Source organism: Strongyloides ratti, scaffold srae_chrx_scaffold0000005, assembly GCF_001040885.1.
Source record: "Strongyloides ratti genome assembly S_ratti_ED321, scaffold srae_chrx_scaffold0000005".
Classification (NCBI taxonomy): domain Eukaryota; kingdom Metazoa; phylum Nematoda; class Chromadorea; order Rhabditida; family Strongyloididae; genus Strongyloides; species Strongyloides ratti.
In genome coordinates, this window is record NW_020171513.1 from 77940 (window position 1) to 93488 (window position 15549).

General features: G+C 22.5%; 6 protein-coding genes across 6 annotated transcripts; 2 read left to right on the forward strand and 4 right to left on the reverse strand.

The window, feature by feature from the left end:
- Nucleotides 1-1324: 1324 nt before the first annotated feature.
- Nucleotides 1325-2577, reverse strand: SRAE_X000219800 (NUDIX hydrolase domain and NUDIX hydrolase domain-like-containing protein; the record flags this gene model as incomplete). The annotated part of the gene is made up of 2 exons (XM_024645041.1): nucleotides 1325-2149; nucleotides 2215-2577. 2 exons carry the CDS (start codon nucleotides 2575-2577, stop codon nucleotides 1325-1327), a joined length of 1188 nt encoding a protein of 395 aa, XP_024499668.1.
- A 186-nt stretch (nucleotides 2578-2763) lies between these two features.
- Nucleotides 2764-4695, reverse strand: SRAE_X000219900 (Putative sodium-coupled neutral amino acid transporter 9; the record flags this gene model as incomplete). The annotated part of the gene is made up of 4 exons (XM_024645052.1): nucleotides 2764-2975; nucleotides 3036-4111; nucleotides 4160-4501; nucleotides 4550-4695. 4 exons carry the CDS (start codon nucleotides 4693-4695, stop codon nucleotides 2764-2766), a joined length of 1776 nt encoding a protein of 591 aa, XP_024499669.1.
- Nucleotides 4696-5555: 860 nt separating this feature from the next.
- Nucleotides 5556-6495, reverse strand: SRAE_X000220000 (F-actin-capping protein subunit alpha; the record flags this gene model as incomplete). The annotated part of the gene is made up of 2 exons (XM_024645063.1): nucleotides 5556-6233; nucleotides 6313-6495. The coding sequence occupies 2 exons, from the start codon at nucleotides 6493-6495 to the stop codon at nucleotides 5556-5558; spliced, it is 861 nt and encodes a 286-aa protein (XP_024499670.1).
- Nucleotides 6496-7543: 1048 nt separating this feature from the next.
- Nucleotides 7544-9304, reverse strand: SRAE_X000220100 (Ets domain and Winged helix-turn-helix DNA-binding domain-containing protein; the record flags this gene model as incomplete). Its single annotated transcript, XM_024645074.1, has 4 exons — nucleotides 7544-8037; nucleotides 8082-8732; nucleotides 8781-8962; nucleotides 9297-9304. 4 exons carry the CDS (start codon nucleotides 9302-9304, stop codon nucleotides 7544-7546), a joined length of 1335 nt encoding a protein of 444 aa, XP_024499671.1.
- Nucleotides 9305-9485: 181 nt separating this feature from the next.
- SRAE_X000220200 (Decaprenyl diphosphate synthase-like family-containing protein) lies at nucleotides 9486-10156 on the forward strand (the record flags this gene model as incomplete). The annotated part of the gene is made up of 3 exons (XM_024645085.1): nucleotides 9486-9584; nucleotides 9674-10036; nucleotides 10076-10156. The coding sequence occupies 3 exons, from the start codon at nucleotides 9486-9488 to the stop codon at nucleotides 10154-10156; spliced, it is 543 nt and encodes a 180-aa protein (XP_024499672.1).
- Nucleotides 10157-11829: 1673 nt separating this feature from the next.
- Nucleotides 11830-15535, forward strand: SRAE_X000220300 (Vacuolar protein sorting-associated protein 8 homolog; the record flags this gene model as incomplete). Its single annotated transcript, XM_024645096.1, has 2 exons — nucleotides 11830-12058; nucleotides 12111-15535. 2 exons carry the CDS (start codon nucleotides 11830-11832, stop codon nucleotides 15533-15535), a joined length of 3654 nt encoding a protein of 1217 aa, XP_024499673.1.
- Between the last annotated feature and the right edge of the window lie 14 nt (nucleotides 15536-15549).

The window sequence follows — 15549 nt, forward strand, 5'->3', positions numbered from 1 at the left end:
TTATTTTTTTGTCAAATTTTAAATTAACCAAAAAATAAATTCTAATTAAAAATATATGAGAAATAAAGAAAAAAAAAAGAAGAAGAAGATAATAATAATAATTGTTTTTATGGTACCATTTAAGATATTAATTTATACACATTATTTTTACATATTTGAGCAGGCCTATTTAATATGAAAGATATGCTTCAATTAACCTGAGCGCAAAAGAATTCGAAGATTTCTTAATTGCTTATCAACATACATCTAATAAATAGTTAAAAAATTAGTATGAAGAAAGACATTTGATACAAATAATATATTTATTTTTAATACTATTTTTAACTAAATTTTTAAACCTTTTTTTTAGTTATTTTTAATATTTTAACAAAAAAAGGATTTATAATTCATTATTATCTTATATATAATAAAAAAAAATTTAACAAAATAATAACAAATTTTGATTTGCTTTTTTATTAACTAATAAATTTATAATGAATTATTTTTATCATGTAAATCTGTTAAATATATATTTTATTTATTTATGTTATTTAAAATTTATTTATCAATTACGTTGACAATATATTGACAATTGAAATATATATTATTTTATTTTTAATATATATATATATATAATAAAATTAATGGCATAATATATATAATATATAACAATATTTTTATAACTCATTCATACTTCAAAAAGCCATAGGGTAAATGTTAGAAAGAATAAATTATATTGAAAAATCATTTTTAATACATAAATATATTTATTCAATGACAATACAGCTTTAGGAAAGATTAGAATATATTTTAAGTAAATTATATATATATTAATATATCACATATCTTTATAGTTCCAGCTGGTCATAATTATATCCATATATATATATATATATATATATTCAGTCATTTCTTTCATTGTTTAGGGGATCATGAAGTATTGACAGTTTGGCATCTTCAAAAGTTTACACCATTTTGACCGTCAACTATCTTATTCACACTATTCACAGTATGTTCTATATATTTCAATGCACATTTTTATGCTAATAAATAACTATTTTATTGTAATTGTCTTTTGTATTTGTCTTATGATTGAAATACCACATATGGCACATGCCGTCGGCAATATATTTATCAATAAATATGTTTATAAAAGAACATAATATATATGATGGAAAGGCATCTTGAATATTGTAGTTAATTTAATTTGAGGGTATTAATAAAAATTAAAAAAAATATATATTATCAAATTATTTTATAAAAATAAAAATAACGATATATAATAATGTACAAAGAAAAGATTTACTACAAAAAAATGTACGATTATCATTTTTTTTTCATTTATTTAGTTCCTATTAGTAAAATCAGTTGAATTTTCAGCCCACATTTTAATTAAATTATGAGCTAAAGCACCCGGTGGAGGTATATAGAAAAATCTATTATCAATATTGTTATTTCCTCCTTTTTTTTTCTTATCATTGTTAAGTAATGTTGGTAATTCTTTGATAAATGGATCATTTTCAGTTCTTTTAACAGCTTCTAAAACTTCTTCCCTAGAAAACCATCTAGCACATTCAATTTCACTTGTTTCAATTTTTAATTTTGCTTTTTTATCAACAATTCCATAAAAAGGCATTAATAAACTATTATCAGGAATCGGCCATGGTTGAGAATCATCAAGAAGTTTTATATTATAACATTCTACACCAAGTTCTTCAGCAACCTCTCTTCTGGCACATTCTTTTATTGTTTCACCTGGATTAACAAAACCAGCTATTGTTGTAAAAACACCTTTTACACTATTAATATGGCGTACTAATAAACAATATTGATTAGTTGGATCACTAATAATAATCATTGATACAGGACTAATATTTGGATAGAAAACTTTGTGACAATTACTACATGAACATGAAGCTTTTGATAATTTTTTCTTTAATACTCCACCACAATATGGGCATAAACGGAATGTTCTATGCCATTTCATAGTTGATTGAAGTTTTGAAAGATAATTTCTATCATTTTCATTTTTAATTGTTAAAATACACATTCTTAAATTTAAACATTCACCACCTAAATCATTAGCTAATAATTTTTTAGCCTCTAAAAAATCAATGCCACTATCAGGATCAGGTTTAATTAATGACATTGAAATACCAATAAATGGTTTCTATAAAAATAAATAAAAAAAATTTTAAATAAACTATTTAAAAAAAAGTAATAAATAATACTTACATAATCATGTCCTTCCTTTTCAGGTGGAATGACATCTAATAAAACTGTATTTTCTTTTCCAACATCAAGTCCATACTCTTTAAATTTTTTTTTAACAACATCATAATCAAATTTTACCAGTTCTGGTGTTAATGTTTCTCTATCTTTCATCTTTTTAACAATCGGTTGTCTATCCAATAAAACTATAGCTTTACCTTTTGGGTATTGTTTTTCCAATTCATTACAATTACGTGACCAATAATTATAAACATAAATTTTTTCTACATAATTTGATTGTCCAAGTGTAGAATTTAATCGTATATAACAATGATTTAATTTTAGAAATAAATTATTTTTTAATAGATTCATTATATTAGCATACATACGTATATATAATATATATATTCAATATGTAAAAATATGTTAATTAATAAATCTTTAATAAAATTTGTTAGAATAAATGTATATGATAAAAAAAAATACTTATAAATATTTAATAAAACAATAATTTGGATATATAACCATGAAATATGCAAAATAATAATTACTAAATGTTTATAATAAATTATGTTATACAAAAAATTGAGCGACCAAATTAAGAATACCTAAAAATACAATAAGACCATGAATTATAATATCTCTCTTCCTAAGTTCTCCCCGTATCTGAAGGCGTTTAAGGTGAATGGCACATGGAAGTGCGAAAATATATACCAAACCTGATATGGCTCCAATGTAACGTAAAATACTTCCAACATGTGGATAAAAAATGGCTGTTGTTACAGCTAAAAATAAAACACAAATATTAAGAATAACAATTTGTTTGGTTGATGGATTTGTGATACCAGATACAACGTAAAAAAATTGACTTCTAATAAAATACATTAATAATGGGAGAACAGTTATCATTTGAAATAACAAAAATAATCTTGCTGTTGCTGACATAACATCACCTGTTCCAAAATTATTTAAAAAATTATCAGAGATACAATTTCTATAGGTGGGAAAAGCAATATAAAACATTGTTCCAATAATTAGGTAACATAATGCTGACAATGAATATCCTATACTAAGATCACGGGCATTATTTTGTGGATTTTTTTGATTTCTTAATATTGTTAATATAGCATTATGAATAAAATATGATAATGCTAATGTTCCTGTTAAAGCTGGAAAACGTAATCTCCATAATGGTGCATAATTTTGTGATCCTTTATTAAAAAAATCAACATTAATACCACATTCAAATGCTTTCATAACAGTAAATGTTATTAGATACATAACAGATATTGTTCCAAGCATATTAAATTTTGTAAAAAATGTTGGACTTTTAAAATTCATTAATGGAAAAATAAAAAAAAATAGTATTACTGGTACTGTTCCTTGTAATGACCATAAATTATCATATGAAAAAAATGATTTATCATCATCATTTAATAATTCATCTTTTGTATAAAATCTTGGATTATAAAAAGTAAAATCAGGATAATGTACTTTTTCTTGATATAATTCCATTGGACAATAAACATCACATTTAAATGTCTTATTAGCCATTGATGGAATAGTTGTTGAATTTGGTTGTAATGCATCATGAAAAACATTTACAGTATAATATAAAAAATTTGACATTAAAACCCAATAAACAAGTACACCACCAAGAAGTGTTATTATTGAAAAAAATACAGAAGTATATTCACCAGTTTTTCCCCAAAAATATCTACAGACATCTGAAACTTCAGCTTTTCCTGAATTAATTGGCATCAATAAACCATCAGGACTTTGAACAATTCTATATGCAGTATATAAAGCTAATCCTGCCATTCCAAGAATTAATAAAGTTCCCAAAATTAATCCAGCTTGACTAATAGCCCATGGCATAGCTAATAAAGATGTTCCCATCATTGTATTCCATATAGAAAAACTATAAATATTAATATATTATTCATATATAAGAAATAAAAAAATTTACATTGTAACAATACTTCCTTGTTTTCCTCCATCATCTCTAAAATCATCAAAAGGTAAAATTGAAAAAAATTGATCAGGTAAGACGTGATCAGGCATAATAAGACGTGAACCACCTGGATCAAGACGATTAAAAAATCTATAACGTATGGCCATATTATGGTGTTCTCGTCTTTCTTGTTCTGTAGTTGATCTTATTGAAATAATGGAAGCAGCTCTTGATGCAGGTAAACTTGGTGGATTATGATATGGTAAACGATCTCGAGAAACTTGTATTGTTTGATTATCATTCATTGTATAAGAAATTGTTCTTTCCCTACCATTATTACGTTGTAAACGATTAATACTAAAAAAAATGATTAAATTAAATACATTATAATCAAATTAGTCATACTTTAAGTCAACCGGTAAACTATTTGCAATATTCTCATCCACATTATCATTAATTGGAAAATCCTGAATTAACATATTTCCTTCAGAATGTTCTGTTTCTAGTCTTATACGTTGGTTATTTGTTATTGTTCTTCTTAAGTCAGACATAATGTATATTGTTTAGAAAAAAAAAAAAATGAGAAAGACAATCAAAATATAGTATGGTCAGTATATAACAAATTTACACAGAAATTTTTATATATTTAGACTGTCAGTCATATATTAATATGTTATGATAAAAGGCACATCTAATATATGTACTTTTGATAAAACTATTTTTGATAAGAGAAATAAGAATCAGTAGTGAACATTTATATATGTATATCTTACAGGGTCAATATTATTATTAAAGGTCAGTATAAATTTAAAAATATACTGTTATAGTTTGTTACAGATAAATTTCTTTTGTTAATGTATACCTAAAATAAAAAAAAGTGATTATTATCAAATTGGGTATTTTATATTTTTATCATATTTAAGAAAATTTTCTTGTTATTTTATCATTACTCTATTTCTCATTTTCAAAACTAATACTTATAACTGATATATCTTATCATACAAAATTGTTTTCTATGAAAATATAATATACATATTTTTCCCTTAATATTATACACATTTATATATATAAATTGTAGGTAATTAACCTTAAAAAAAAATAATATACTATCAAAATTTGTAAAATAATAATTTCTTTTAACCACAAAATTAAGCATTAATAGTAGGCAGTGTTAGTGTTATAATTATATATATAAAAAAAGAAATTGAATCAATAAAGATGGTATTTTTTGAGACAACAATTATATTTAATCAAAGGTAAAGCAATTCCTTTTTTTTGGATATACATATAGTAAATAATATAATAAGCTTCATATTAATTTAAGATTATATTAAAAATGTAATATGAATATACATTTTCATTGTGATTGATAGGTTAATTGTGTTATTTTGTTAATGAAATTTATATTCCTTCAAACACTTGGGCTCATATCTTGAGCTATTTTGTAATTGTGAATCTTATTCCAGTCAAATTTTGTTTTGGTTATTGGAAGGGATCTTCTAAGTTGTTTAAAGACTTCTTCAATTTGAGCCATATAAGTTTCTTGAATAGTGGCTTGATAAGAATCCTCAGATTTTCCAATAGCTTTAACAACTTCAATTGCCATATTACCAATGTTTGAAGCCACACACTTTGGTTTGTAAGTATGATCCATTTTAAGTTGAACATTACCATCCTCAAAATAATGAGTATCTAATTTAACAGTACCACTAATTTCTATGGTATTATTTTTACCATCAAATGGTGGAATAAACCAACATGATTTCATTCTTCCATTCCAATAAGATTTTGGTCTAAATTGATGAGACTCAATACATATAACTATTTGTCCATCATAAACAAAAACAACACCAACGCCAGAGTTTTTGTAAGATCTTTCAACATATTTGTTAAGTTCTATTTGAATAACTTTGCGCCACTTATTTAAATCTTCACTATAAAAAAGTTTATCGGCAGGAGTGATATCAGATACTTCTCTTCTGATATGATCAAATTTAAAAGTAACATTAGCTTGAGGTTCTAAAAATCGATCGTTACCAAGTTGATTGTATTTTGTAATAAGACATGGATTTGGTAATTCTTGTCTAACCTATAATAAATAATTATTTTTTAATATAATTATAATAATATTTTAAAAAGAAACAAATAAATATATATAAAAAACTTACTTGGTGAAAATTATCCAAATTATACTGAGCAACAGCTGGTGCGCATTTATTCTTTAACAAATCGTCATCATTAATAATTCCTCTAATTGAATTAAAAACATCATTAAGTTCACCGGGTGGTGAACTAAGAAGAATCTTAGAACAAATTTCAACCTTATCTTCTTTGCTTAGATTTGGTATCATATTTAATCAATAAAAAAATTCTAAAAATCCTGTTATTATAACAATAAATATATAGTATTATTTTATTGAGTATCATAAATCAGTAAGAATCGTATTATTAAAGATGATTTTAATTTAAAAATAAATGATAAAATTACATGAATAACTTAAATAATACATAAATAAATCAATTATTTTTTTAAAAATGCCATAAAAATATAATTACATAGATAAAAAAACTTTTATAAATTATTAATATTATGATTGAAAAAGAATAATGTTACATAAGAATGACAATTTTAGATGAGATAGCGATATATTGGTAGTATGCGTCATTCCATTTGTTTATAAAAAAGTAACAAAAAGTGGTCCGGCCTTCCTTATGTGAAAAATAGAGTAAATCGCAATGAATATATAGTTATAAAATAAAAATTTAAAATAAATTTGTTTAATGGGAGAATTTAAGAGCTAATTAAGAGGAGGGCATATAGAAAAATGTTTTGTTAAAATAGATAGAGATATATATATATATATATATATATAAATGTTTTTAAAAAAATCAATAAATCTATAAGTATAATATATTATATTATAAGAGGATGATATATTAAAAAAAAATTGTTATATGTTTAAGGGGTGAATAAACAATACATTTATTTTCAATTGTCTGGTGTGTTTACTTTTGACAACTTTATAAAAAGTAGCATTCTAAACATTAAGTGTAACATAAAAGTAAAGAATAATAAAAATACTTTATCGGTATATAATATACATTTATATGACTTTATATAGTCAAATGATGGAGTATCTATTGTTTATAAATGATCATATAAAAGAACCTTATCTAGTGAGTAATTTGAAAAATAAATATTTTATATCAGAAAAATATATTTCACTCCATTTAAAAAGAAGTTTAAATAAAAAATTCTTGTTTTATTTACAAAATACGAATATATACTAAAATAAATGGAATGGGAATAGAAATAATAAATAATAGTGTAATTTTTTATTTAACAACTAAATATATGTAAACTAAAAATTGATAAATAATTTTAAATACTTTTTATTTTCAATATCTTCTTATTCTTGGTGTCTCATAATATTCACAATTTGGAGGATAATCATTATTCATCATTGTATTTAGTGTTCCCTCATTACATGGAATTTTAGATAATTTTTTACGAAGTTTTGTTAAAAATTTCATTTCTTCTGCATTTAATATTGTTCCAGCTAATGTCGATCCACCAGCATTCCTTAATGATGGGAAACCCATTTTATTATGGTCTGGAAAAAATCTCCAAGTATTTCTTTTTGACTTGACACGTGTTATAATATGTTGACCATAAATTGTTGATGCTTCAACTATTTTATAAGCCTTTGAGACATGTGAAAATGTCATATATTTTCTATTTAAATTATACTCATCGGCAAACACTTTTGTAAATGCTAATGGATCAGCTATTATAAATTCCCATGATATTCTGGACCAAAAACAAATTGTTTGATATTTGGGATTTGACAATAGTCTAATGGTAAAATTTAAAAATATTGAATTTATATTAGCTAAATTAATTATAAAAAAATTAAAATATTTATACTTAACTTACATAATATAAAATTACTTATTTCAACTGTTAATGGTTTTTGAATATGTGATGGATAGTCAACCATTCTCATCATATTTATGTCTTCAATAACATCTTGATTTGATGTAATATTTTGACAACTTTCTTCAGGACAATTTTGTAAAGTCTCCTGAAAAGGTACTATTTGATTTTGACAATATGTATTTATTTGAGAAAAATTCTGCATCTGAGAATAACCACTAGTATTTTGATAAAGAGGACTTTGATAAGATTCTACAGGATATTCATTACCAGTTTGTATTGGTAATTGACTATTTTGTGTACAATTAAAATTGTCACCAGAATCTTGATAATTTTGGTAGTCAGAAATATTTGATATACTTGGACCTATAGAATCACAACATTCATAGTTATTAATATTACTGTTATTTGATATATCAGAGATTGGAGGATCATTCGAACAATCTTGATAAACTGGATATTCACAATAATTGTTTAAGCTTGTATTATCAGAATTATTTGATGTAAAACTATTATAATCAGGAGTTCCTTGTGATATAAAAGAAGAAGAAGAATTTGATGATGGTGTTGATGAGGTACCATAACACACATCATTGGTGTTTTGATAACCTAGATTTATGGGTGATTGTTGATTTGAATAATAATCAGGATCTGTATATGTATTATTTTCATAGTTATATGAAGAATCTTGAACATTACCATCTTGTGTTGGAATACAATAATTATGTGGTGTATTTTGGTATCCATTACAAGTATTACCCTCATAAAAGTAGTCATAGTTTTTGAAATTTGACGAATTATTAAAAGTACAATTATTTGGGTATTGATCATCAAAAGATGAATAATTACCACAAAAAGATGCTTGATTAATATAAGACATTCTAAAGTAAATAAAAATATTTTAAATTATATATAAAAATAAAGAGTAAAAATATTGTAATAATTATATTTATACTATTTTTTTTTAATTGAATGAAAACAGTTTGTTACATTAAAATTGATATTCTAAATAAAATTGTTTAAAATTTCTGTAAGGATAATAAACATAAATATTAATAATAAATTGTTTATTTTAACTATTTTATAACATCCTTGAAACATTAGATATTATCTTGCGGATATCTACACGCATATGCTATTTGCTACTTGTTTTTTTTTTTTTTTTTTATACTTTATAAGCATTCTCGTTTGTTGTAACTATTTTTATATAATCACCTTATCATGATAATTAAAACAATTTGGAATAATGTATGAAAATTTTTTCCAGACAAAACCCAAAGCCATATAATTGTAAAAGCCACATAGTTGTTAATACGCCCAATTCTACAACATACATATTTAGGTACAATTTATTATATTATTTTTTTTCTATTAATTCAAATTTATATTTGAATAATTAAAAAGATGAAGGATGATAGTGAAAAAATAATTAAAATTAATGAGAAAATTAGTTCACCTGAGTCTGTGGGATTACTATTTACTGATAAAAATCAAATTTCTGTTGTAAGTTTTAATATTATATCATCAAAATATATGTATATATTAAATTTTTTTTTTTTCTTTTTTATCTATGATCATGGATTAATTTTTAGTCTTTAGTTGGTTCTTTTATTTTTTGGTGTATGAAAAGGGATATCCATAGAGTAACTGTTTATGATCCATGGAATTTAATAAGTAATTATGAACATGAATTGGTTTTGGAATCGCAAAAAATATTATGTAACTATAATTCAACTAGAAATATTAAGACAAATGAATATATCAAGTTATATGTATTAGGTCCATCAACGTGTTATAATGTTTTATCAAAGGTAACTAAGCAAATATGTATGGAGCATGAAAATATTGGCAAAAACAGTATAAATGAAAGATTAATGAAAGAATATATTTATGAAGTTGATTTATTAGTACGTGTTGGTGATATTCCTTCTTTATGTGGATATCCATGTTGGGCTGTAAGATTATCTGAAATAGTTGATGTACCTAAATTTAAGAATAAACATTATGTAACTGAAATTGAATTTGATAATTTATTAGCTACCTTCACTTCTAGAGATCGTCGAAAGGGAAAATAATATATTTATATATTAGTAAATTTTAAAAAGAAATGATCATAAATTATAGTTTTAAATCATATGTTATATCTATTTTTTAGAATTTGCCAATTTATCATGTTAAAATATTACAAGATTTTTTATTTTAAATAAAAAATATTTAAATAGCATTCTTATAATCTTACATATTATACGTCATATACTTTGATATTATTAAAATTGCACTTATATTTAATATTACTAGTTTAAAAACAAAAAATTATATCTAAATAATGAAATGAATAAAAACAATGATAAAAAAATAATAAGACAAGTTTTGTCATATTAACTATATTTATAAATAAGAAAAGAAAGATAAGTAAAATGAAAGATATAGTATTGTTAGTGATTAAATAATTATATTAATTTAAAGTAAAATAAAATAAGGAAACTTATATTAACCTTTTTATAAACTTTATCCTCCAAAAAGGTTGTTTTCTTAAGAACAATTTATATAAATATTTATACAGAATGATACAAATAACTATAAATTAATATTCTCGGATGATGTAATTTTTTACATAACAAAAAACTTGTCAAAACTGCTTTTAAATTTTTTTTTTCTATAAATTAAAATAAAATCATTAAATAAAGGTCATTTGACAGGGAAGAAAATTTTTATATAAAAACATCACACAAACTTTTAATGATATTTAAAAAAAAAATTTGTCAATTCTAAAAAAAAACATATATTTTAACTAAGAAATATGTGACTTTTGGTAACAATTTATTGCCAACTGTATTATAAATACTTGATATTTTCAAAAAGATAATTTCTAACAATAAAAATTTATAATATTTTAATGTTAAGTACGAAATAAGTTCAAGAAAGTATCCCTGAATTTCATAAGTTACTGTAGGTCAAAATTTTTAATATTATTAATGTAAAAAATATAAATTTCTTTTTATTAAAATTTTTTTAGTTTTAAATACTATAGTTATTCAGAAGTTAACAAAATATATAATATAGTATTAGTAGAAAAAAGTTTGAAATATAGTAAACAATCTCAAAAGATACTTACTAATGTTTACTAATAAATACTATATAAAAATTTTGATAAAAAAGAATTAAAATTATTAATTCTCATATTACATATTTAATCTAGAAACGATCTAACAAAAACAAAATAAAATTCATTAAAATAAAAGCATATTATATTTTTTTGAATCATATCATTACACATAAAATGTAAAATTTCACCTAATATTGATATATTATATTTAAAGACATAATCATTGTAAAAAAAAAATTTTAACTGACACTTTTCTTCTTTTGCCCTTTAAATCATTTTTTTAGTTTTTTTTTAATACAACATAAAATTTATGTTTTCTTTTTTTTTTTTTTCTTTTGCAAAATTTGATAAATCATATATCACGAAAATTAATAAAAAATTTCTATATATATTAAGTTTTATCTAATTTTAATAATAACAGAGAATAATATGTGTCTACAATTATTTTTATTTAATAAAAAAAACTGTGATTTAATCATAAATAACTATTTTTTTTAATATCTTTCGTGGTAGGATGTTTATTACAAATATCATATTACCACTTTTTAAATATTTGTTTATTTTGTTTTAAAAACAACCAACAAGATATTATACCACTTTTAATTTATAAATAATTTAAAGTGTTACATTCATATAATAACTATGAATGGTGAGATTTCTAATAAATATAATAATTATACGGTTTCTATAAATGATGATAACAATAGTCTACAAAGTGGTATTTTAGAAAACATATTAAATGATGATTTGAATGTTACAATTTCTGGAGTTGATATTGATAACCAAAGTATTGCAACTTTACCAATATCTAATTTAGAATATATTAATGTAGAATATGAATTAATTAATCCATTAGTACTTAATAAATTGGGTAAGTTTGTTTTTTTGGTAGTAATAAAATAATTGTATAAAAAAATTTTTAGAAATTATTTCACATCAAATTAATTCTATAAAAAAACAAAAAACAGCAGGATCACCAACTGTTTTTGCAGTGTCAGAGAGTCATATTGTTATTGGAACATCAAGAGGATTTATTTTAGTTTTTGATAGAATAAGTCAAGAACTTTTATCATCACATCAATTAAAATCTAATTCTGGTGGTATTTCTGCAATTAATTTTTCAAAAAATAAAAAACGTTTTGCTGTTGGAACAAATCTTGGCAATTTATATGTTTTTTCTGTAAAAATATGCAAATTAATTTTTTCAAAATTAGAAGCTGTTACTCCGGGTCAAGGTATAATAAGAATAATATTTTTTTCACAATACACAATTATAATGGTTGATAATGGTGGTTCTGTTTTTGAATATGGTGAAGGAATGAAAAATTCAAAATGTATCTTTTCTGGATCACATGGTGAAGTTGTTGGTGTTTATATGGCACCATTAAATGAATTAATTTGTTTTACATCATTAAGAAAAAGTTTAATTCTTTATTTAAAAAATAATCGTCCTATTGGTACTATACCATTACCTAGTCCATCACTTGAGTATCCACCATTAATAGATTGGTTTGAAGAATCTTCTACAACTTGTCATTTATGTATGTGTCGTCAAAGTGTTGTTGTATTTTATACATTTAATTATGTTAAAAAAAATGATACATATACGTATGAAAATTTTTTAAAAAAAGTAATATTAAATGATATGCCACCATTAATTAATTTAAAATGGTTATCAAAATATGAATTACTAGGAGTTCATGATGATGGAAATATTAGATATTATGATGTTGAAAAAGGTTTGTTAGCTGTTGAATCAATTGTTCCTGTTCAACTTTTATCATCATCTTCTGATTTTAAAGGTTTAGCTAATGATGGTAATGTTAGTGAAGCTATGAAATGTTTATCCAAAAGAGTAGTATATGAAACAATAAAATATTTGGAAACAATTAATAATGAAAGATATTTATATATGATTGGTAGTAATGGTTTATTTGCACTTACAATTAATCATCAATATATGCAATTAAATTTTTTTATTGAAAATGATAATATTATTTCAGGAATATTATATGGTATTGATTTGATAACAAATAGAATAAGAGATTATACTGATAAGATGGAGTTAACAAAATTATTTATTAAAAAACTTCCTGATTTGATATTAAAATTATTAGCACAAACAATGAATGTTAATGAAATGAAAATTAGACAAAATGTTAATCTTGTATTGAAAGCATGTATTTATGCTAACCTTTATGATACTTTATATAATGTGGTTTTTCCTCAAATAGAAAATAATTCAAAATGTTTGTCATTTTTTTTTGAGTCATTAGAAGAATATATTATTGATGGTCTTCTTCCAAATCCTCCACCATATTTAATTGATAGATATTTAAAATATTTAGAAAATCAAAAATATTTTAATATTTATGAATCTGTTCTATTACATTTTCCACTTGAAAATTTAAATCTTCATAAGGTTATTTGTACATGTCAGGGACACAATTTGTATGATGGTACTACTTATCTTATGAATGAAGCACTTAATGATTATGTAACACCTTTTAAAAAGTTAATTGATGCTGTTAAAATAGTAAATGAAATAAAAGTACCCACTCCTTCAGATATAGCAATAGGAAATAAATTACTTTTATTAATTGGTTTTTCATTATCAGGAAGAAAATATCCATCTGGAAAATTTTATGATAATCAAGAAGACAGTATTAATGTTTCAAATATTATTATTGAAGAATTAAAGAAATTTGATAATCTTATTACAGTTCTTCATTTTGATTCAATACAATTTTTTAATATTCTTGTTACAATTCATGATTATCCATTTTTTACAATTAATGATGGTGCCAGATTAGCTGAAATAATATTAATTTTAACAAAAGTTTATCAAGAAATGATTGATGATAAGTTATGGGAAACAATACCAAATTTTTTTGAATATATGATACAAATGCTTAATAATGAATTATTTAATGTTCTTAATGAAGAGATAATTAATTTTATTTATTGGATTATTGATAATAATAAAGAAGAATTATTATTAAAAGATAAGCTTGAAGAAGGTATAATTAAAGTATTAGAATGTTTAAAAATTAATTATTGTAAGATGTCAGAATTGTTAGAAAAAGCTATTAATAAAAATTTTTGGATGATTCAATGGTATATACATTCTATAAGAAATAATTTTATAGATATTATTAAATGTTATACAAAAATAAAAATAAAAATGGAAGTTTTTGAGATAATTGAAGATTTAATGAAAAAACTTGATGGTGATGAAAAAGAAAAATTTTGTATATTTATACTTTCATTTATACCTCAATTAATTGAAGTTAATGCATATGAAACAGCCAACCTTGTTTTGATACATTTCCCACATGAAATAGAAAATATGTCTTTAGTATTATTAAAACATTTATTTGAAATATCTAAAGAACGTGGATTACATACATTGACAGATGATATTGATAAAGATTCACAATTATTTATAAAATATATAAAATATCTTATTGAAATAAATGAGGATATTGATCGCAAATTATTAGATCAACTAATTTATGATAATGTTAAATATTGGAAACCATTAACTACCAAAACTGATGAATTTTTTTATATTGCTATTAATAATATATTAGTTTTATCTGCCGTCCAATTAATGGAAACATCGCAAAATGTGGAAAATTATCTTGAAATATTAGTTGATGCTTTTTTTAATGATATAACAAAAGAGAAAGGAAAAGCTTTATTAACTGTTCTTAAAAAACATCCAAAAATTGCTAAAGAAAAAAGATGGTTAGAAGAACTTTTTAAAGAAGTAATGAATAAACCATATTTAGAAGAATTCCGATGGGAATGTTTAGGATATTTTCTTATTAATGACATCAATAGTTTAGATTATATTTTAAATTATCTTTCAAATACATTTATAAAAAATAATGATGATCCAATAACAATAAAAAATACTATAGAGGAATTAAGTAATTATTTATCTGAAGATTTAATGAATTCAGAAATTATATTATCTTCAAAAAATAATGAATTGAAACTATTGATGAATGAGTGTAAAGAAGTATCAGTTATGTCAATTTCAAAAAAACCAGTTACATTCTCATGTTGTGTTAAGTGTGGTGAATTAATTAATTCTCCAGTTTATGTATTCCCTTGTTCTCATATAATACATCAAAGTTGTATAAATGATTTATCAAGTACCTGTTATTGCCATAATTCCCATGAAATTTTAATTGAAAAACCCATTGAAGTAATAGATAATGATTTTATGATACGAACAATTTTAACATCAACCAAATCAAATGATAAAAAGGTTAATTCTTTATTTGATAAAGAAAATTTAAAATTAAAGTGTGAACCAAAGATTAATAACACTATTTAAGAATAAGAGAAAAA